Here is a 24,601-nt window from a genome sequence, read left to right as displayed (position 1 = left end):
AAACTGTGTAATGTGAACTAGGCTTAAAAGTGCCTGTTGTAATTCTGAAGGTAAATGTGTCTGTCTCTCGTGGATTTGTGAAGACCACATGCTAATGCTAATGTCACCACAATACAGACAATGAGGGTTTTGTGCTCTTAAAATGCTTAGCAGACACATTTCATTTGTATGCTAACGTTACTTTTTAGAAATGCTAATGTTATCGGCTTTAGGGGGGCGTCTGTGGGGGGGTGAGGGGGTGCACATACAGGTCACTTACCTGCAAGACCTAACTTGCTACTGGCTGCTGTTTGTCACTGAAGTGAAACGTGTCATGAAGACCATGGGTGTGTTCATAAATCTAATCTGACACTGTACACTAAATTGAGAGAGCTGCTGTTAGAAGAAACAGAGCATTCTATTTCTACATAAATTAATGAACAATTAAGTTAATCACACATTCACTCCACTCAGCGCTCTGCTGCTCCGAGAGCGTGGTGCTTTGTATAACTGAACAGCACATTTTAACAGCGCTTCGAGTTTCCAAACAGTCCAGTTTGTGCCAGAGTGCGCTCAGAGTGAGTATTTTCGAACATATCCCATTTTTGAAGCCATGGGTTGTTATTGTGGGCTCTTCAGTTGCTCCTTGGACAAATAGGCCTCAGTCTTACACTTCAAAATCCCACAGCTGTTTTGTGGCTTCACTGGAAAAAAAAAGAAGCATAATGTTCCTAAATTTTTTTGGAGGAGGACACAGCTGTTACTATAAATCTTCCACTTTGTTTTTATGAACAACCACCTCCCACCCCATTTTTGTCACACACGAGCAAATACTTACCACACAGATAAATAGAAGGATGAGTTTAGTCAAATAGGATGGACCCAGTGTGTTAGTCAGATGATGAGACATGGTTTGCTCATGCTGTTCAGACAGTCTTTGTCATGTTTTGGTCCTTGCGCCAGAAACCACCAGACTCTCCCGGAGTTGGTAACCACACGTGACGCAGCATTTTAATTCTGATGTGGTCAAAGTTCCACCCAAAGTTAAACTCTTATCATTACATTCAATAAGAAATAACGGATAAACTGTAACAGTATTCACACCCCTTACACAGAATTAATTAGATTACAATAGTGATCATCAAACAGCCGTCCTTTTCTAATGTTAATGAGAGACTGTGTGAATCACGCAGAGAAGTGTCATACACCATCAAATCAAATCTGATCAGTTGTTGAGCAATGAAAGCTGACTAATAACTAACTGTAAATCTTTACCAAGTTTGATGTGTACACTGGACTGTTAAACCTTGTGTTTTATGTTGTATATGACTACACTGTAGATGGTATATGGCAATGACAAATCATATTTGGCATATGTTTTCCTGTATGTTCCCTGATAATGAATGTTTGCTCCATGTAAAGTAAAACCTTACTGCATTTAAAGTTCAGTAATGACTTTCTACCAGACTCCAAGGCACCCCAGGCTTTTAATAAGCTTTTTATAGTTACACCACATCATGTCATTCTATAAAATAAATCCCATACTAAAGATGAAGACCCAGCTGGTTTTGATTATGTTCTAGGGTACAGTTTTTCCCCCACCATTTTGACCTCACTGTAATGCCTCAAGCCTAAAACTAGTAAAGCTACTTATTGAGGAAAATGTTAAGATGCCAACATTTGTGATAAAGAGATTGTTAAAATCTCATACAATGGTGAAAACAACGCTGGCTTTATGTACAGTATTCTGATGTAAAGGGATCACAGGAAAGTCCACTGTGACTGACTGACTGTTAAAATTTTATGCTGAGGTCCACCAGCAATGGCGCGTTCAGGCTGTTCTCATGCACTGTTTATATGTTTTCCTCCAAAAATTGTCACCAAAATTCGAATATATCCAAAGTAATCACGAGCCATCAATGATTTGGGAAGGCTGTGATCACATGGCCAATGTGCTATAGGGAAGAAAAGCTGAGTTGAGGTGGTAGGCAGGTCATAATACACAAGACTTTCCTTCATCAACCATGTGACCATCTGTAAATTTATGTTATGTAACTTTATGTTAAGTGGGTAATGTCATTTGCAAGGCACTAATTTTTATATTAAACCATTGTGTATGCATTTTTGTAGGATATCACACAAACTGTTGTGTGATGATATGTTGACATGTTATAATAGTAACATAAATCTGACATCATTTTTGTGGTAACAAAATTCTTCCTTTGGTTATCAATCAATTTTAAGCCTCCTATAGACTGTGAGATTTTTAGTAATTTTATAAGTTCAGTGCAAGCTACACTGTGTGCCATGGATCTAATAAACTTGGGTACAGCATCAAGTTTGATGTATGCAAACTATACCATGACAGTGCCTACTGAACAGCGTACATTGCAATAGTTTCACATATTGAGTGTGCAGGCATGCTGCAGGAGTTGATACCTCTCCAAATGTGAAGCACAACATCGGGGGTCACATTATTAAATAACCTAAAGTACTGTGGGCACTATATACCGCCGTGTGTCTGTATGTGTTTGCTAGCAGCTAGGTTGCTCACCTGGCAGCTGAAACTCAACTTCTATTTCCTTCCATGCTAACGCTATCATGGTAAGCGCTGGAGGACACATCATACAGGCAAGGCATCTGCTGCCACAACTCCACAAGGTTTTCCTCTTTGCTGGAATCCCACATATTCCTTTAATGGCATTTGCCTCCATGGTGACCTGCTACTTGTCTGTTTGTTTAGGTTTAGCACCAGTGGGTCATTTCATGCTGCATTTCTGTTGGTTGGTTTGTAGACGCAGGTTGTAACAGCAGTCACACTGTCAGATGGTCATTCCAAATTTCTGACACTGTCAGAATTTTATCACAGGCTGTCATTAATCGCAAGACCATGACCACCGTTTCTGAGCCACGACAAAAAATATCAATGTGTTTCTTTCACGTTGGTCATCTTTCGTCTGGGACTCCCTAAAATCGCAGTGTTCACCAGGCTTTAAGAACTGTTTTCAGTGTTCTGTAGAAAATGAAACTAGTACTGGCCTCTTGAAGTGGAATACACCTAGCCAACCTGTGGAAATCGCCTATAACCAGAATTATTGTTTATGATGATCTCATGAACCCGACCAAAACTCTTTTGGACAGTTTCCTTTTTAATGTCCATTTGTTTGCTGCCATGCAATAAATCAAATCTGCTGACAAATGTATTGAAGAACTGATCACAGACACGAGAGTTTCCTGAGCAGTTGTTTAAAGTTGGTGTGAAGCTACAAAACTTTCTTCCTCAAAAGAACATCTGTTATTAGAGTAGCGTGTCATTCTCACCACTGGATGTCATGACATTTGTATCACAAGCTAAAAGGAGGCAATTCTCTAATTCAAGCAGCAAATGGGAAGTGACTTTACAGACTTTTCATTCAGTATTAAATTTCGTCACATAGGGCTCCTTGGTCTATCAGCACTATTCATGTGTTTGTGGGCAGTTTCTTTCAGTTAAGGCACTAAAACGTTTGTAAGTTTAAAAGCGCAGTCAGGAGCATTTTATGTCACTCTCACACAATGGGTTCATAACAGGCTGTAGATGCTGCAAAGAAACCCTAAACCCTACAAATCCTACAAACACTTACCATCCTTGTCTACAAGTCAATGTCACTTTGCCCTTGCTTTTATGCTCATAAAGATTAAATCATTTGGTCTTGTCCTGCAAACCAGTGATGGGAGTTACGGCTCTTTCAGTTGAGCCAGATCTTATGTGTTACTTTCCGAGAGCTGCTCAAAAGTGACCTGCACAGCATACAAAAGTGAGACCATTTTGCCAATATGAGATACAATCATCCTGTTTTCTTGTCTTGTATTAATTTACAAAAGAAAAAGCCAACTAACAAACAAACAAAAATGGCCGGGAGCCAACTCCCATTGTTTCAATTAAAGGGGTTGACTTGTTCCTGACAGACACATCACTACTGCTACAGTATCTTAAGTCGTGTTCTGCTTACTAGTTTTTTATTACGCTTTTAACCACATCTGCTAATCGTAAGGTCAAGAATGAACCTTCACACTTGTGTTTCTGCTTGGGTTTGCATTTTGAATTTGAGAAGCTCAGAAGAGAAGTGTTATCTGAAGAGGTCAAGTAAACGACTACTCAGTCACAATCACATTTAAATGCCCTTGTTTATGACCTTGCCTTCAAGATTTTAATCTCAATGAGATAAGGACTCTTGCGTCTGTTCGCTCGCTTTGCACCCTGTTCTCTTATTTTCATGTATAAAGGAATAATGGGTTGATAATGGGGAGTTAAAAGACCCATGACTGTCTTTGTATGAAAAGTAACAGGTCATTTATTATTCCAATTTGAGAAGACTCTTGTTGAGTTCCCTCATTCCCTTGTGTACTACCAGAGCTGATCAGCCCGTGGATTTAAACCTGCACACATAGATTCAGGAACCAGTCATATCCTTTAACGGTCGTTTCCACAAGAATGACACAGTTTAAGTAAGTCATCTCACAATTACAACTACAAGCGTCACAGAAAAACTGCCTCTCATAGCCTTCCTGCCGTCATGGTTTTCTGGCAGACAGTAATTTTGATCATAAGAAGAGTATGTGTAATTTGCCCCATCTAGCCCACACAGTCCCAAAAATCTCTCAAAAGTCTAACTTCGACCTAGTGTGTAAACTGTGGTGTAACAAGAAGCTGTGAGACCCAAAAAACTCTCATTTCATGACATCACCACTCAGATATGAGAGGGCAGGGCCTGATGGAATAAACACATGTGCAGGACAGGAACCAAGCTACTCTCGCAAGTGTGAGGACGAACCACTCTTCATCCAAATTCATGTTTTGAAACTTAATACCTCCTGTCATACCATCAGTTACTTGGACTTGGATTTGAAAAAGGAAAAAAAGGTAAAGTTACCTGTTGTGTGTGATGATTGATGGGTAAAAAGACCCATAACTGATCCTACAAGATAATTAAGGATTTTCAAATTAACTAAATTTGGATTTAAACTCAAATGAATCCACTCTGAAGTGATACAAAGTTCAGCCTTCACTCTGTATACTCATTCCTTCCAACACACAAATCATCTTTTCCAGTGCAGTCTCTTACTGCTGCTTTGATAGATTGTCTCATTTTCCTGTCATCCAGAGGAGAGGTGCTGTACACGCTGAATCAATGGTGATCTTAGCAGTTTTACTCATCCCATAATTCCACTCTGTCCAACTTCACTCCAGGACTTGGCAATATGGCTGCCAAGTCTCTTACGCATTTATGGCTCTGGCGCAGTCATGCTGACATCACCAGAGTAGCGTATTTATGACAAAAAAGGCTGGAGGGGTTTAATAGTCTGAATTAAGGACGATTACTTTTATATGTGCCATTCGTTTGATGCTCAGTCATTCAACAAGTTAATAAGATGGCATATCTGGAAGACAGAAAGGTCTATAAAGTGTTTCAGGCAGGCTGTTTTTTTGACATGACACAAGATTGGGTGTCTCTGAAAGTGAGAGGGGGACGAGCTTGAGTGAGTGCAAAGTTACAAAATCTCCAAACCAGATGTGGGCAGCTGGAGAGTTGAGTTACACGTGGAGTGTGTTAACGGAAAGTATCCATATGCGCATGCAGAGATAGCTAAGTGTGTGGGAGTCTATACTCCCATATAGTTTGTTGTCACTGGTGTATATCATGATGTTTTCCCTTAGCTTCTTCAGATAATAATGTATGAAATTATTTAACCATTTCTTAGCAAGTAGTTTTTCATGTGTTGCACAAGCTGCTGCTCTGGGAGTCAAAGCCTGAAAAACAACATGAACAACAAGAAAAGTGTTTTAGAGCTACTTAATCATTAAAGAATCAACTTTACTAAAATGTCACAAAGAAGTTTCATGGGTGCGTACACTGCTAATGTAAGGAAGAGTATCCAGAGATGTGTTGTAAGCAGCAGGGGGACACAGAGGCCATCCTCAATAACCACATTTCCTGTGCCTTGAAGTGTTTCTTTTTACTCTTTTTAAAAGAATTGCCTTCGCTCTTCAGCCTCAAGCACGTCTGCTCTGAGGCGTCAAAGACTGCTCCTTTATATCCTGTGTAAAACTCTGCTGTAACTCACTCGCCCCTGTGAGAACTTGGACTTAAAGGACAGGGTTTGGTGAAGATATTGGATGTTGTGTATGCTGCTGAGCTGGGATGACATGAAGAGGTGAACATACAAAGTGCAAATTAAGCTGGTGAAGTTTACAGGTGATTTGATTCTCCCTTTTCAAATGTGCTGGAGCCTTTATGGAAGAAAAGGCAAGACTAAAGCAGGATTTATCAGCTCTATGCAGAGCCTGCACCATAGCCTAAGAAAGTGGCCTATACCACTCTGAACATTTATATTAGTGCTGTGGTGTGTCGGCATCACTCTGCAGTTATGCCTCCAAAACACTAGTTGGCAGTGGGGTTTCTGTGAACTGCTGTAAAGTTTAGTTGATTCAAAGCACACCCAAAACACACATTAAACATGGCTTAATAGAGACAATGTCAAACACAAGTACACCAACTGGCTTCACTATATCTCCCAGCATTCATAGACAAACATTTGTCTTTCCTCCCCTTAAATCCAACATGCTAATGTTATTAGCACAAGCCTATGGCATTTTACATTGTATAAATTAATTTAGCGGTTAGCAGACTTTTCCTCTGCTCATATGAAGCCAGGGACATCAGCGACATTTAACAAAGGTAACGTTACAAAACTAGGCTCCATCACAACTCACAATGTTCACCAATAAAACAATACTGTCTTATACTAAACACATTTTCCAAACAAATATAACATGCTAAGCTCATTGTATTTACATTGTATAAATTAGCCTAGCGACTAGCGGACTCATATGACTCATATGAACGCCCATTGGTTCGACATCCCATTGTTCCGACCATATTAAACCCATTGTTCCGAAGTCCGTTCCGAAATCATCATGATGCCCTGTGGTTAAGGTCTGGTTAGGTTTAGGCACAAAAACCACTTGGTTAGGGTCAGGAAAAGATCATGGTGTGGGTTAAAATGAAAAAGAAAGTGACAAACACATAAGCTGTGAGCCTGCTCCACCTCAAGCCTTTCCCAGCTGACCCAGAGCCGGTCGCGGCGCACCATCAAGGCAGAAATACGCCCGCCGGGAGCCGTTCAGCACCGCGGACCGTCGGACTAATGGGATGTCGGACCAATGGGCTGTCGGACCAATGACATGGACCCGACGCTAGGATAAATCACACATAAGATATAAAATGCTATTTTGTGGAGGCTTCACTGTCTTCACAATTTATTGCCCCTTATCTGTACATTTTTAGTAAATAAAAGCTTTATTTCCACTGAGGGAAATGGTGTCAGCTTACAAAAATAGACAGGAGGTCTGCAAACCCAGCTAGATGTGGTGGCTAAGCTAACCATCTCCTCTCTAAGCTGAGCTGGAGTCACGTATAGTGCTGTCTGACAGAAATATGAAGCTTGTGTTTCTTGCTGTGGTTATGAGGGCAGTTCAGCCTTGCGTTACAACATAAGGGGACTGCATCGGTGGAAACATGTTGCTTCAGATACTGGCAGGACATAAAATACAATCCAGGAAGTCTAGTTTCATTAGTGTTAAGGCTTATATGATGACAAAACACTGCACAATGGTTTAGCAACTCTGAGATATGACTTTGAAAGTCTAAGAAATTAGCCTGGCAGTAATTTAAAATGTTTTAAGTGTGAGATATAAACTGTTGAAGAACAATGCTCATGTCAGAAAGCATGTCCCAAAAAGTGTGTCTGAAAAGAATCTGAAAAATACCCAATACCTACATCCATTGTTTATCTCCTAACATTCACGTAACAACATTACATTTTGATGGAAACCTGGCTTAAGATCTGGTGCTACCAGTGAATTTTAGAGCCAACAATGTTAGTGTTTAAAATTCAAACAATAACTAAATCAGAAATTTTAATCAAGTTACAACCCATTAAAATGCAATTTAAACGAGTGGTTGCAAATCTAAAAGTAATTACAATTTGATTTGACAGATGACTTACATTTTCCTGTAAACCATATAACAAAGCTTGCCTCTGACATTAACAAATAATTAAACTCAAACCTAAGCCACCTGTTTTGTTAAGAAGACACACAGAAGCTGTTGTTCAGGCCAGAAAACCCGGGCCAGATGATAATCTCTGGGTCCCGCCATCACTACACCCAGCCCCCGATACCCTCACCACCACCATCTGCCACGGGGGTTGGGCCGTCTGTTTCCATGGTAACTCTGTACCCCTCCTCCCTATAAGCATGAGGTTTCTTTTGTGTGTCCCGCGCACGTGCAGTCTGTTCCAACTGCACCCCATCCATACTCCTGAGGGGTGCTGGTGGTGATTACATGACAGACTTGAGAGGTTTCGTAACAAGATCTGCACCAATAAATAATATACAGAAGCATTTTTCCACTATCATACAATAAAACAAAGATGGTATTACAGATTAGGTGCTTACAGGAATTACAGCACAGGAAAGACTCTTACTGGCTGTTAAGACATTCAAAAGAAGTAAGGAACATCACTGTTGAGTACATCAGTCCCCCTCCCCCATGCAAAATAAAGGTGACCTTGCAAATTAGACCCACCCACCCCCTTTCACCCCTTTGCCTAGTCACCCTTTCCTCCTCTATGAACTGTCCCAGGCAGGGATAGGGAGGAAGAGCAAGCAGTAAACCAGCAAGGAAGAAGCAGTAAACCAGAAAGATTCAGAGGCCGCACTGAAGAAAGAATTCATCCACTTGCTGAAAGGCACTAAACCTAAAAGTAACCTCCCAACACATTTAAAAATGCTGAGATTTACAACTTAGAAAACACACCAGCCTAACTTTATGACCCATAATCTTTACCTCTGTGGTTGAAATAATTTAATCTAATGCAATACTATTTATATAATCTTGCTTTGAAATACAGCTCCTCAAACATTCACTCTTTCAATAGTAATCTTTCTAAGGAAAATAAAGTAAACGACTGAGTGCTGAAGGGGTTTGGAACATGCTTCTAGATACAGCATAAACATCAGACTTTCAGTTGCGGGTGTGTGCCAGGGTTTAAAAAATAAGGGCTTCAAAAGATCTTTTTTTTTTTTCATTTCAAAGCCAATTTGTGGCCACAGTAATTACACTGACTTTATTTGGCATGCATGGAACAAACACCTCTGGCTATTGTTTGGATGTATATGGACCTGTAGGTGTGATATACATCACCTCAGAATACAGCATGTTGAACAGTTTTATTCAGGTGTGAGCAGTGGTGTAGTATATACCCACCAATTAGCCAAAAAGCATTCCAAAAAAAATAGGAGATTATACTGACTTTCTCCTTGGAAATGTATCCAGGCACCTAGTATTACACCCACTTTATCAGTTACCACCACTTCACCACTGGTTTCCTTTTGTGAGCTCATGTTTTCTTAACTTGTCTCTATCCCTGACAACAAGTCCAATCCCTCTGTATCTGTTATGATTCAGGGTTAAGTTAAACTGAGTCATTCTGATCTGAGGCAGAACCTTATTAGGCACTATTTGGGATACACAGACTCCTAAACAACACACAGATGGAAAGCATTAGCCTTGCTGGCAGGAAACTCAACTTCCCTGCTGTACTGTGAATTAAACTGTAACAATGCGGGCTAGGCTTTACTGCTGTGCCCGGTGAATAATTGCCAAAAACCTTACAGGTGCAGGTCGATTTGTGACCCATGTATGTATGGTTGAAGAAAGGGTTTGCAAAGACACAGCCGAGAGGAGTGGACAAATGAATAATAAAAAACAGTTTCACAACTGACAGCCAGGCTGCAAGAGAAAGGAATTCCTCTCAGGCTCATTGCAAAGACACGACTGGTCATTTTTCTAAAGTCATCTTGGGTGATTGCCAGGTTAAACTTGTGCTAATGCCATTTAATAAAATGAGTTGCGCCCTTGTGCATTTTCCTGGGTGTGTTGGCAGGGAGACACCCTCAAGAATGCAAGTTAAAAGATTAAAACCAGCAAGAGCATGCAGCAAGCATTTCTGCTAACTCAAACACAGTAATGTGGCTGTAGCTGAGCATTTGTGTGGGACATCTACTTTGCAAAGATGTTGTTAATATAGAGAGAAAGGGAATCCTGTCATAATGTGTTTGTAACATGGTGATGAGAACACACATCTCCTACAAAAGGAAGTCGAGGAAACACAATGCGTATTTTTTTCCATCTTCCTGACTCTCTCAAGCATTTCAGCTCTTTCTGCTGGCAAAAGAGCTGACGCCAATGGTCTGAAGAGGAACGTTACGGCCATCCTAGCAGAACTTGCAAAAGCATTCAGGCACAACTTGTAGGGTGACTCTTTCATCAAAAGTGTGTGTGTGAGTGCTTTGGCAGGAAAGCAAACATCACAAGGGGATGATTCACAGTGTGTCGGGTTTTGAAGCAAACAAGAGGGCAAGTCTTGAGCAAAGCCCTTTCACCTCTTAGGAAATGGTGCAACTTCATATCTGTGGAGCTGTCACCGCAAAGAAAAATTGTCAGTTACTTAGCAGACATAAAGGGCAGCCAGTACAGGCCCTCTTTCTGTGGTGAAACAGAGACGAAAGCAATATCGAGTGAAGCAATGACAAGCAAGTTATGTTAGGCCATATCCACACCAATGTGGATGAATCATAAAATGCTATTCATGTTTTAAAAAACACTGACGCCCACACTGACGCTGTCCTCCGTTGGGTAATCACAGGCCACTGGAGAAACCAGCTTTAAGCCAGATTGTATGTCCCACATCGGCATTGCCATGACGACCAGTTTTCGCGTCAAGTCCTCATCGCTGAAGAGCTGTTCTTCAACTTTACCTACTTAGGGGGTGGTTTTTGAAAAGATCTGTTTTTGGTTTTGTCAGCTTAATATGGATGCAAGATGGAGAAAAACTGGTGGTGTGGGCAATGGCTTTCTTTCAACCCCTCCAACATTCTTGAAAAACTGCATCAATATTTGTCATACAACGAATCCTAACATGAATGGCACCACTGTCGGTTGCAATGTGGCACTCCTGAGTAGCCTACCTTGTCATGAAAATAACACCATATGGATATGACTACACTGGGAGTAAATATGTCATGCCAAAATAAAGGAAGTTGGAACGTGATTCTAATTCGGAAACAGCCTTGGGTTCAAGAAGCTATTAAAGTACATTGACTGTAAAAGTGCACTCAGTAGAAGGCAGAACTACGCCAGGCGGCTGCCCAAGCTGATCACATTCACTCTAGACAATTTTTGTAATTTAAGCAGATGCACTGCAGCAGGTTTCCAAAGCTAATAAAAATACATGATTAGTCTATTTTTGTCAGAGCTACGGTGCGTGGCACAGAACAGATCTGATTTTTTTTGGCTAACAGGAACTGTAGGTGAAATATAGATACAATATAATTGTGCAGACAGAAATCTTTGATCCATTTCAGTCATTACTAGACTTTTAACAGTATTAACTTCAAGGCTACAGCACAACAAAGTAGGAAATAACAATAATAAAAAATGGCCTGGCAAAATGCTCTGTTTCTGAAAAGCTCCCAGCATGAAGAGGACATATTAAAACCTTGTCGCAGCTGTGCCTAGTGGAATTGACCCTCCTGGCTTCCTTACAGTCAACATGGCAGTGGAAAAAACAAAAACAGGGACTTTTCCATCTTGTATTGTGCCGAACTTTAGTGGATCATAACAAATCAGGTATGGCATTAATCTTCAGATGTTCAGACCAGACTTTTCCATGGATGTCAGCTCTTAAGCCTTGATGAAGGCTGAAATGTGGCCTGTATCAGACGAGGTAAGGCTTTATGTTTTTGGCTGAGCTGATTTCTGGAAGACTTGTGGTTAAGAAGAGTGAGGAGCCAGTAGTCACTGACGGTATAAAACAGTCAGTAAAATAGGTATTTCAACAATTGACAATCACCATAACTGTGAGAGATCCTTGAGCAAACTGTCATACATGTGAACACAAAATATGAGGCTGGTTGGTCCGATAGGTGGTTGGTCCAAGATTAGCTGTGGACACACACAGTCCCACGCACATGCATACAAGCACGCACATACACTAGCAGACACATGATCTCCAGGCTTATGTCTGTTGGAGATGATGATGAGAAAAATATCCTATCTAAATGCAGACTTTGGTATTTTACCCCTACGTGTTCATAAGCGAGTGTTGATGTTCATCTTTATATATTAATTCTAGGACGTAAGAATCCCAACCAGCAACAAGAAAGCTAGCTTACGCTCATGGTCTGAAGGGACCACAAGGCCGGGCTGCTCAGTCTCAAGATTATCTCCCTCTGTCATTTGGACTGTGGTTTACCAGGGCACCCCACATTACACCCTATGAATAAAAGCATGCTTGTGGTTCACAATAGAGCTCCGCTGCTCCCTGCGAAGGGGGAAGGGCATTGCATTCCTGTACTGACCTCATGTTTGCAGCAGATATTAAACAATATCTACTGCTTGTAATGCGCTTTCACCAGCCACTGCCAGTTATTTTTAAAAAGATGAGACAAAGTAACACCAGTCCCCGGTCGTTGCAGCCCATTCGCAACAAGCAATATGTGAAAGCAGAGTAGATCTGCTTTGTCTGCGTTTTTGCTCGGAGGTGGGTAAGCAATGAACACTGGCATTTCAAGAAATCCGGGCAAACAATGTGATCATTCAATTTGAGTGACTACCTCAGGAGACTGATGCTGACTGGATGCCTGCAATATTTAATCTGAGTAACCGCGCATATCTCATTTAAGTCACTTCTCTGGGGAAAGTGCAGCGTAAGCCTACTGGAAATTCAATGCTTAAAGGAAATCTCACCTTTGATTGAGCATAAGGCTAATACCATACTGCAGATGGTAGATGCTCCTTCGGTTTTTTTTTTCAGAATAGCAGGTCCACATAGTGCTGAGTTAAGACAACTGACTACTCTCTTTGTGATTCATGACCCTGCTGGTCCAGACCCCCTTGCAACCCAATTGCCAGAAAAAAAATGTTGACATTGTACATTTTTGGAAACCACACATACATTATATTTGCACGTTATTATGTAACAGATATTTTGAAACTTTACATTTAAAATATGCTGTGGTTATCATGTGATTATAGGCTCAAAAACCACTTGGTTGTGGTTAGGAAAAGATAATGTTTTGTCTTGCAATATCTGGTTTTCATGCCACTATACCAGCAGTACAAAAAAACAAAACAAACAAACAAAAAAACTGCTTGTGGTGGCATTCTTTGCACCGACAGGCCGCCACAAAATACCCACACTTGGAGCCTAAAAGGTAATGGAACGCACTGAGAGGTCGCTACAAAACACCCACAACAAGTCTTTTTCATGAAAGACATTTCGATTTGTCACAGCAGGAGCAACACAGCAGTAAATGATGAAACTATTGATGGCCACAGTAATTACACTGACTTTATTTGGCATGCATGGAACAAACACCTCTGGCTATTGTTTGGATGTATATGGACCTGTAGGTGTGATATACATTAATGGCTATTGCTACCAGAACCATTGTTAGTGTTGTTAGTAACATCTGTGCTTTTCGTACTATGACAAGTCAAGATGTCTGGTGAGAAAAAGGCCTACTGGAATCTAAAAAGCTGATGGAAACACACCTAAAGTTTGCTACAGAACACCCACAATTGGTGCCGAAAAAGCGGAAGGAAACACTGACAGGTTGCTACAAAAACCCATGTTTAGAGCTTTAAAAGCTGATGCAAAGATACAGACAGGCCGCTACAAACACTCACGTTTGAAGCCTAAAAAGCTGATGGAAACACACTGACAGGTTGCTACAAAACACCCATGTGTACAGCCTTAAAAGCTGACACAAAGATACAGACGGCCCGCTGCAAAGACCCATGTTTGAAGCCTAAAAAGCCGACGAAAACACAAGGACAGGTCAATACAAAATCCCTACATTTGGAGCCTGAAAGCTGATGGAAACACAACAATGACTTGCTAAAACACAGCCATTTTGGTTGTTTGTACAGTCTGCTGTGTTCTACAGCTTGTCAGCTGTCCTGTCTAGGTGACATGCAATCCACCATCCCCTCCACCTCCTGATGACAAATTTGGCTCATATACTATTACTTTAAAAATGCTGATATGTTACATGTGAAACGTGCAAATGTAACATATTGCAAAAACACATAATGCCAACATTTTCTCCCAGCAACTGGAATGCCTCTCATCTCCTAATATGGAACATGCATCCTGTCTTAAAATAGCACTCCTTTGCCCTCCTGTGTCTAATATTAATGAACATTATTAAGTGTAGGATGCAGCTTCAAAGCGATGCTAAGGGGGGCTGAGGAAGCGCATGTGCTGCCCTCACCAAAGAAAGTGTGACATGGAGGAAGGGGCCTCATGATGGCAACAACTTCCGAACATCTGCATCAGCAGGAAGAGGGGTGCTCAGTATGAGCGGGCTGTATGTTGTTCCACATCCCCAACAGAAACAAAGGTTAGAGGATGATAGAGCTCCTGCCTGACAGACCACACAGAGTCTTGTGTGAGTGCTGCTATCTTCACCTGCTGCTCTCAGCTATATGGGCTGATGTAGATAACACATCTGCAGGTTCTAACATGAAGTACCATCAAATGACTCTGTTCTGTTGGTAACAATTAAAATACTTTCCATTGTTTGGGAGTACTAAACAGTCTTTTTTTATGCAACTTTATTTTTTCCCACTAAATATATGGCATTTATTCTTTGCTTTCTGCGCCTCTCTGGTGCCACAGATTGCAGTGACTCCGAGTTATTCCCAGTCTCTGAGTCCAGGGTAAAGTTCTAGCCTAAGAGCAGGATTGCATCAGGAATGCTGGCAGTTGATCGCTTTCCTCCACTGTGCGCAGACAGGGGGTGGGGTGCCCGGCAGAAACTGGGAGGAGAAAAGAGGGGGGGATTAGGGAAACAGTCTTTGTCCTCACCCCGCAGTACAACACACAACTGGAGAAGGACACAGGCTCCTCGCGGAAAAGGAAAAACTGGATGGCTTGATGTGAGAGCGGGAGAGCTTTCTTTTAACACAGAAAACCAAGGAAAAGCTCTCGAAATAAGCGACAACTTCAAGGAGCAGTCGGACGAAAACCAAAAGACCCAAAAATCACAACTGAAGGTAAGATAACACACAAACAAACCGTGGTCGCGCGGACGCGGCAACATCACCACGTAGCTTTTTAGCTTTTGCTAACAATAGTGTTTTAGCTCAAGTTATTGCTTTAAAACTTCAGCTCCGGAGGAACACCGAGTAGTTTCTAACGCTTATCGTGTAATTTTAGAGGTTTAATAACCAGTTTTTACAAAGCCAGGGTCGGTAAATGTGTTGTTTTAACACTAATTTAAGTTCACACGCACAGGCTGGCAGGCAGGACACAGCGTTAATTAGCTTTAAAGCACAAATTGGTGGCATTGTGTGGGATTGCTGGTAATTGGCGACACCTTGGCGCAACATACGTTGTCATTAGCGGCAAACGCCAACGTAATTGCACAACTATGCGGAACATTTGGGCAGTTTTATCAGGCGTCTTGACTTATGTCGACTGGATTTGGTGATGGAGGAACGCGCAGGGATCGTGTCCTGTTTTTCCCCCCTCTCTCTTGTTGCTCCCACCCGTCTTCAATATATCATATCCTGGAGAGTAATCATAGAGTTTAAAGCACTACTTACACTACTACTTAACGACTTTATCCAAAGTGTGGCGCAGTCGTGTACACCATTAGCTTAGGCTAATTATCATTGATGTGTGGCTGTGTGAGCATGTGGAGCACCGTGGTGACGTCCCGTTAGCCACGCGGAGGATTTTTTTTTTTATGCTCCGTGCACACTGAATTAATTTAGCTCTCCGTTTGACATTAAAATCTTTAAATAATTAGGCTGCTTTTATCAGAGCTTAGCCCACATCCTATTTTACTGTCTTTATTTACACACATTTTGTTTACTCCAAACGCAGACTCAATTTATGAAATCATTTTTATGGTATTATGGCCCACGGGCGGATTATCTTGTTTTTCCACCAGTTTCACCATCACAATCCAATGGAAGTCACTCCCCAGTTTGACTCATATTTTGGTAATTTCTTCAGGCTTATTCCCCCCGAGGCTAAGGGCCTTCTAGCTTTGGGATAAGGGAGGGATAACCATGACTAGCCTCCCAGATGTGAGAGCCACAAAAGCCCCTCTGTTCTGTAGGGCTCGGCCAGTGCTCAAACTCTGCTGCTTTACTTTGCTCCTCAGAAACAGACTGTTTTCTGTCAAGTGCCACAGACAGGCTGCAGATAGGACATGGAAATGTAGTGATGTGAGTTGATTGACATTTTTTTCTGAATTCTTGTGTATCCGATTGAAGCTGACTAGCATCTTTTTTGGAAATATTAACATTGAAGAAGCTCTTCAAAATTAAAGGGGATCAACGCCCACTTTCAAATGTCATTCACAGGGTCTAAGACAGTTTTGCAAATATGAAAAATTATCTCCCAAATCCAAAAACCAATAGGATAAAACTCAAATTTGTGATGTCATAGGGTGTAAAGTCAGTAGCTCCTCCATAGACAAGGAATTGGGAAAGATGTTCTTGGTCACACTGAAAGCACCCAGGGGAAGTTTCCGAGTATGTGAGTACATTTTCTTTTTCAGAACTGAGAACACTACAGTAGAATAAAGCTCATTTGGGTATAAAAAGAAAACAGACTGGGTTCGTAAAATCAAGCTCTACAGGGCAGCTCTAGACTATACTTGATGACATCACAAATTTGAGACTTACTTCCCTGGTTTCTGGCTGTGAAAGAGAGAAGCTCATGTTTACAAACACTGACTGAACTGACAGCTTTAAGCCTCATGTCATCACCAGGCACCTCATCTGGGGAAGTTAATCCTTGTAACTATACTGTTTACAGTTGATCAGGCGACAAGCCACCTGAGGCATGGCAATAACATATAGAGATCCTTAATAAAAGTGCTGTTCCCTCTAGGTTTAAATTGTTTAATATGTGATAGTCATATCAATACACCCACTAGACAAACACATTGGTATGTAAAGAAATTCAGTATGTTTTAGGTAATACATAAGTCGATCCTCATCAAAACATATCAACAACGCTATTTTGCATGTCAAAATAATGATCAGCTAATGCATTTTCTAAAGCACTCTTCAACGGACAAGTATCAATATTGGGATCAGTCTCCCAAATCCAGTGTTGGTTGGGTTGTGGGCAAGTGGCCAAATTGAAATTGCTTGGATGAGATGCATCTGTAGCCACTTAAAAGTAATTTATTGTCCGGTTTGGTTAAGTGGATACTTTTGAGATCAACACAGTGCAGACAAACTATGCTGTTTATTTAGGTTAGCCATTTATGAAACATGAGACAGATTAGCTTCTTATCCACCGCTGTGCTGTTACGTGACACTACACAAATGTTGTTATGGTCAGGTGTGAACAGACTTTGTTTGCATTTTCAGTAAGAAAGGTAACAGTTTTCTACCAGGATCAGTGAGACAGAATAATAGCACATAAACAAAAATTCCAATTCATCTTAAAATTACAAAAAATGCAATGTTTTCATTTAAAGAGTGACAGACTTAGTTAAGAGTGAAAGTTTAAGATTAGCTTCCTCTGTACAGGTTTTTTTATAACAAATTTGACACACACTCTCCCACACATGCTTGCACGTGAGGCAGTGGTTTTCCTAGGATGTCAGCTCTGACAGTAGCTCGAGGCAACTCATAACCGTTAACCTACATTACAAGCAGCGAAGTGTGTTGTTGATTTTTATTCCTTGCACGTCTCTTGGAGCCTGACAGAAGAGCAATGTAGTTAACATTCTAGGTCATTTGAGGGCCACTGAGTTGGTAGAATATAGCTGATAAAACAAAGCTTTGTGGGCACCCATGAACTTTAATTTCCCTTTATAATTGAGTTGAGTTGGTGCCAGATATTCCACTGTATGCATTTTCAGGTTGAAAACACACACCTCTACTGAATAGAGGGTTTTGTCTGTTGTCTTGGTGTTGAAACCTGGCCCTAAAGTTGTCATACTTCAGGTGTAACTGCAGGATGCAGTAGCATGCAGGCGACACTGCAGAACGCCGCAGATGAAGGATAATGACAAAGGTAGTCTTTGAACAGTAAATAGGCAAACATCATAAAAGCAGTGAATAAACAAACTGCATGGGGCATTTGTAGAGGATTAGAAGACAGCAGGACCTCACGTGCAGTCTGTGGATGCCTTCTTGCCTTCCATCTGTGTGTGTCTTTCACATGTAAACACAGATTACAATCTGAATGTAAACTCTTAATCGCCGCAGACTAAAAAATCAATGATCACTTCAGAGAATCTGATGGAGAAGCCACAGGGTCATTCATGAAAGTGAGTTCTCATTCAAGTCTCTCTAGCTGGCCATTCATCAGATTGTGCTTAGTGCCTGAGTTGCTGCTGCACAATGGAAGCTTGTTATGCTTTATTCCAACTCTTTATTTATCTAAGGATAGTTTCCTCTGAACTTAACATCAAATGTCACATTCATACAGACAATACTCCCTTTCACATGTGGGACTCGCCCAATATAAACTGTTCTTAGTAAGGGAAAGTACATAGAGGTGGGTGATGGGGCCAAAATATTCAGTCATGGTATATGTAATTTTATTACCTTTTTAAAAAATGAGCTGTTTATATGTACATACGGAGCAGGTCCTTGTCTACAGAGTTGGCCATGTTTTTTCTGCAGTAGCCCAGTACAGACAAATCAAACAATGGCTCTAGATGGGGTCATTAATGTCAGCCATCGTAGTTCTCCTACATGTTTGGCACATGGAGACGTTTCAGTGGATTGTAATCTGCAGCTGCTAGATGCCACTAAATCCTACAGACCAGACCTTTAGGCTTCCTGTGAACAATAATGTAAAGTGTTACAGGTCTCTGTATTATAACTTCACTTTACTCCTCTATGTCTGCCCAAAACATGTTACCTTTCAAGGCAGTTGGATTTGCGAGATCATGCATTTAAAAATCCAGTTTAAGCCTGCCCAGAATAGCTCACACGTAGAAATCTCCACCTGTAGACACATTTATACAGTCCTACATATACTGTCATAGGGTTATTTATCATATTTTGAAGAAGTGGAAGCGCAGATCTAAAAGAAATCATTAGTCTTCGGAATCTTTTTTCTTATTTTACTAAACTGAAAAACAACTATACAGCTCTGCTTCCACAGGTATTATGGAGCCCAACTCTGTGCCTTGTGTATCAAGATTGCTGGTCCTGTTGATTGTATTTAAATCACAAAAACAGCCACTCCACTTGAATGGCCATCTAAACCAGTACAGGTCTTTATTTTCACGATGTGGTTAACAGTTTAAAACATACTCGTAACCCTGCCGAATGTGTATTGGAATTTATTTTCATGTTTGGTTCTCTGTCATTGACAGTTTATGATCAAATCAGTTATCCCATTTGCATCTCTTATGAAGATCCAGCTAGTTTTGTTTCTTTATTCTGATTATAACTAATAATAATTTGGCTTACGACACAATTGAGAATTTAAAGAATTAAACTTTTTAAATTTAGATTTAGAACAATAGTCTGCCTTTGCAGATTTTATCCATTGCCCTTAAAGCTTTGTGTGACCTTAGAGTCTATGTTGTATATAGATAAAGATTAAGTTAATTCAGGTTTTAGATCTCGATCCCTGCCCTAAGGTACTGTTGGTCAGACAGGGATATTAAGAGATTAAAAGATGCTACCACACTGCTGAAAGAAAAAAAAAATTTGGAACCTAAAATACATGAATTTCTCATTAGCTACTTAGTACCAGCTTGATAATCTGTGAGTTTGGCTACTACAGAGTTTGACAAGAATCCACATTCCAAGATTTGGGATTTGACACACTTTAGATTGCTCCTAACCCTGGTTAAGGGTTAAAAAAACACCATGAACAGGCCTGAAAGCAGATACTTTGCTAGTCTATAGCAACATGCAACAATTAAAGATGTAAAAGTGGTGAAGGGGGTCCGAAACCCACAAACACTGTTGTAGCTCACCTTCCTGATACAAGCCTGGTAGTTTTATAGTAGTGGATAATTACTCAGCAGAAGTTGTTATGAGCTTGGTCACAGATGGTGTGAAACCACAGGAGCTCTTCATTGCCTCCTTTGTGTTTTTATTAACAGCTCTTGACACTGTTTTGGCAATCTTAGTCAGATTATTAAACCATGACTAGACATCGCACACGTTTGGTCACAACTTGAATGCCTCGTCACTGAACACCAGAGCTCATAACCTTTTAATTTCATCAGTGTGATGTGCCTCAAGCTGTTCACACGATTTCATTTAGTCTTTAGATAACAGTTAGGTCGTGCTTGCTTGATTTGGTAATGACGTCTACAGAGTCCCCAGGGATCCCTGCCTGAGCATGCCTTAGTTTTTTTTTTTTTTAATAGCAGTGATGGCTGGTTTGGGACATCTCAGGGTCTTACTAGTGAAACAATAGCTCCACCATGTGGCTATGTGGTGTAAAAACATAAGGAGTTAGTATAAACTATATGAAAATGTTAAATACTACCATTAATAATAAAACATAATTAAGTTGATTGTATTACCTTCACATATTGTCTTTCACACTCAGTTTCCACTTTATTTTCATTTAAGAATGACATCTGAATACACTGTTTTCGTCTCTTCTGCACAGGTTTGAGAGGTTCCCTCCTGTTCCAGAGGCAAAATGAGCTGGAGCTTCCTTACCCGTCTGTTGGACGAGATTTCCAACCACTCCACCTTTGTGGGCAAAATCTGGCTCACCCTACTTATTGTCTTTCGCATTGTGCTCACGGCTGTTGGGGGCGAGTCAATCTACTATGATGAACAGAGTAAATTTGTGTGTAACACGCAGCAACCTGGTTGTGAGAACGTGTGCTACGACGCGTTCGCACCACTGTCACACATTCGCTTCTGGGTGTTTCAGGTGATTATGATCACCACGCCCACCATCATGTACCTTGGCTTTGCCATGCATAAGATTGCCCGCATGGAGGATGATGACTACCGGCCCCGGGGCAGAAAGAGGATGCCGATAGTGAGCCGTGGTGCCAACCGAGACTACGAGGAAGCGGAGGATAATGGGGAGGAGGACCCCATGATCCTGGAGGAGATCGAGCCAGAAAAAGAAAAGGAGGTGGCAGAGAAGCCCAGCAAAAAGCACGATGGGCGCCGTCGCATCAAGCGCGATGGCCTGATGAAGGTCTATGTGTTTCAGCTGCTGTCACGTGCTATCTTTGAGGCCTCGTTCCTGTTTGGACAGTACGTCCTTTATGGGCTGGAGGTGGTACCGTCGTATGTATGCACGCGCTCTCCTTGCCCCCACACAGTGGATTGCTTCGTCTCACGCCCCACAGAGAAAACTATCTTCCTGCTCATTATGTATGCTGTCAGCGCCTTGTGTCTCCTCTTTACCGTGCTTGAGATCCTTCACCTCGGCATCAGCGGTATTCGGGACTGCTTTTGTGCACCACGGCCTCGACCTCCCACTCCCCGCCACCCAGCTCTGTCCAGCCAGAGGTCCTCCATCTGCCGCCAGCCATCAGCACCACCAGGCTACCACACAGCTCTGAAGAAGGACCCAACAGGAAAGATGGGCTTCAGGGATAACCTGGGAGATTCAGGTCGCGAGTCGTTCGGGGACGAGGCTTCATCACGGGAGCTGGAGAGGCTGCGGAGACATCTAAAACTGGCTCAGCAGCATCTAGACATGGCTTACCAAAATGAGGAGAGCAGTCCGTCACGCAGCAGTAGCCCAGAGTCCAACGGCACTGCAGCTGAGCAGAACAGACTAAACTTTGCCCAGGAAAAGCAGAGCAGTACATGCGAGAAAGGTGAGGCTTCAAATCTTTTCATCCTTCAATGTATTGTGATTTTTATCTTTATTTTGTAAAGGCAATCAATACAAACTGCTGACTCCAACACCCTCTCTCTATTCACAGGTCTCCGTGCATAGGTGCTGATCAGGCCAGCTGACACTGTAGACTTAGATTTACATCAGGATCAGTGAGAGGATGTAAGGGAATCAGAGTGTGTGTGTGTGTTTGTGTGTGTGTGTGTGTGTGACAAAAACTTGCTTGAGGTGGATGAAGTCAGCCCAAGCCTTCCAGTGTTACGGCCGTCTGTGGTCGGGCATCGAGTCAAATGAGGAGGAGAGCGGTCGTCTCAACCCAGCAATACTTGAGACGGCTGTCTGAAGATCCAAAGTGCTTACAAACTACCGTCATGCAGCAAGAACGGTTAAGGTTGTACTTCTCCCTCAGGGCAGCTATTCTTTTTTTAATATTTTTATTTTGAGACTTAGAGCTGTTAGTCGTTTTTAAGAGTTTGTGCTCTGTTGGAAGTTCACAGTGAATGCATCTCAAATTTGCCTTAGACCTAAACTGGAACTCTGTTTTTTGGCATTTTGTTAAGCAGTGGCCAAGCCAGTTGTAGTGCAAAAAACATGTTGAAACTGTAAGTGAGGAAGTGAGTGAGTGAGATGCAAAAGGAAGGTCAATGGACAAGGCACCACTCGTTAAAGATAGGTACTGGAGTTATTGTCATGCTGATGAAGACGTTTTGAAGAGTTCATTTCATACAAAGGTTTCTCTCAAGTGTGTCACATACACTTTTAAAAATGGTTTTGATAATGTTGGCGCTGCACCAGTCAACATTCCCAAGCCTGGTGCTTTGATGGTAACTGAAACACACTTGGGGTGCCTCTGTCCAAAGGAATAAACGAACCTGGGTAATGCTTGAAAAACATTTAACTCTTGATATTGTCTTGTATTGTTTAAAACGTGTATTTGATACTGTTCTTTATTTTTGTATTAGTTTTTGAGTATTGTGGTGTTGAAAAGAGGCTCTTGTCACTGTGCCAGGTATTTTATTTGAAAAGAATGACATTCACTGCTGTCTTAGTTCCCTTAAGCTTGCCCACGGACCAGTGCAGTCTGAAAATAGTTGGTTACAATTTGTGTTCAGCTGCAACAGTTTTCTTTAATAACTACATTTTTAAAAAAAAAATTCAATAACCTACATCTATATTATTTACACATTGTCTCTGACCAGCAAACATTCCCTTTGTACTTCCAAACCTGGATTTGATTTAATCAGTTAGTTAAAGAAGGGAAAATGCTGTCATGTTCATGTTCCATGTTTGAAAGTGCTGATTTTTGGATAAGTGTTATCACTGTTCAAAGTGAGGGTTGTAAACAATGTAATCATTTCAATGTGAATTCAATGCCTTGAACGTGCTCTTCTAAGATGCCATCTTTTGTATTCTGAATCATACCCACAGTGCCATTAGTGCCGACTCAAATATCGTCATCTCAAGTTATTTTTGAACAATGCTTTTTGTACTTTTATACTTTTTTGTATTGATAGTACTTTGTGGTTAGTTTTTAAAATAAATTTTTCAACAAAGTCGAACCGAGCTTTTCAAGTGTCTCAGTCTGGTTTTATTGCTGTCTTAAAATATTAATATATAATAGTTATTCTGTTTGATTGTTTAAGAGTGTGACATCACCTGACCTGGTGGGCAAAGTAAGCCAATGGCTAATACCTAATTATACAGAAAACATTAGTTATATTTGGGGAGATAAAAGTTTAAAGCCAGGGTGAACATCTTCATTTCATCTACAGTTTGAAACTGGTTCAGTTAAACTGGTAGTATAAATGGTTTAAAACAGCTGCGTGTCAAGTTAATGAGGATAAATGAGGATCTGTTTAGTGATTTAAAGAGTGTCACATAGTGCTTTGTTTATTTAGTTCAACTACATTGAAATTTTTCAATTAAAAGGGTTCCCACAGTAATTAAGTTTCTGGAAAAACTAAAAAAATTGATTTTTTTTCTCCATGGCTGCAAATGCTTTGGAATTTACATAATATTTAGCTAAAGTTTTGAATGTACATCGCTTAAGATATGTTCATAAAACTCCTAAAACATGTCTAACATTACACAAAATACGTTCCTTGTATTAATTTAAAGTCTAGTGTGCTGCGTGCCATTTGAAACGTCCCTAGTAATCACTTTGTACACAGACCAGAGCTGGCAAAGCGTTATCACCAAGGCCAAGCCCCCTTTTGGGGAAAAGGATCCTGAATATCAGAAGAGAAACAGGAGAATGCTGAAATCCTGTTGTGTTTCGGGTACACCAAGGCTTTCTCACTGAGATCTGAAGCACATAAAATTCGGGAATAGGTACTGTTAGTGTGGTAAATGGCCAAGTGATGCTGGTGACAGTAATGATGGATGGCTAACATTAGTTTGAGTGGGAAACAATTGATAAAGAAGAAATAAAAGCATACAAATGTAAAAAAATATCAACTGAACATGTCAAATTGCATAGACATCTTTAGGACCTTTAGTTTTCTATCCTCCAAAAAGGGGCTCTCCCTTGATGTTTTGCTGTATGTGCTGGTCTGTTACGCAGCTAGTAAGTAAAGTTATGCCCTAGCAGTTTTCTCATCTCATCTGCAAATGCCTGGGAAATGCATGTTTGATAATGTATGGCTGTATCTCTGTGTAGGCCTATCCATTTTAAACTACTTATATAAGG

At 41.0% G+C, this 24,601-nt stretch overlaps 1 protein-coding gene across 1 annotated transcript; it reads left to right on the top strand.

Annotated features, from left to right (window-relative positions):
- The first annotated feature begins 14,938 nt into the window (after window positions 1-14,938).
- gjc4b (gap junction protein gamma 4b) lies at window positions 14,939-23,475 on the top strand. The gene is made up of 3 exons (XM_050048782.1): window positions 14,939-15,146; window positions 20,713-21,892; window positions 22,001-23,475. The coding sequence occupies exons 2-3, from the start codon at window positions 20,746-20,748 to the stop codon at window positions 22,012-22,014; spliced, it is 1,161 nt and encodes a 386-aa protein (XP_049904739.1). The 5' UTR covers window positions 14,939-15,146; window positions 20,713-20,745; the 3' UTR covers window positions 22,015-23,475.
- The last annotated feature ends 1,126 nt before the right edge of the window (window positions 23,476-24,601 follow it).

Source organism: Epinephelus moara, chromosome 7, assembly GCF_006386435.1.
Source record: "Epinephelus moara isolate mb chromosome 7, YSFRI_EMoa_1.0, whole genome shotgun sequence".
Lineage (NCBI taxonomy): Eukaryota > Metazoa > Chordata > Actinopteri > Perciformes > Serranidae > Epinephelus > Epinephelus moara.
Note: the sequence above shows the minus strand (reverse complement) of the source record. Positions and strands in the feature narration are given on the sequence as shown.

Excerpts from the sequence above, each read along its gene's own strand:
- gjc4b (XM_050048782.1), top strand. The coding sequence starts at position 20,746 with ATGAGCTGGAGCTTCCTTACCCGTCTGTTGGACGAGATTTCCAACCAC.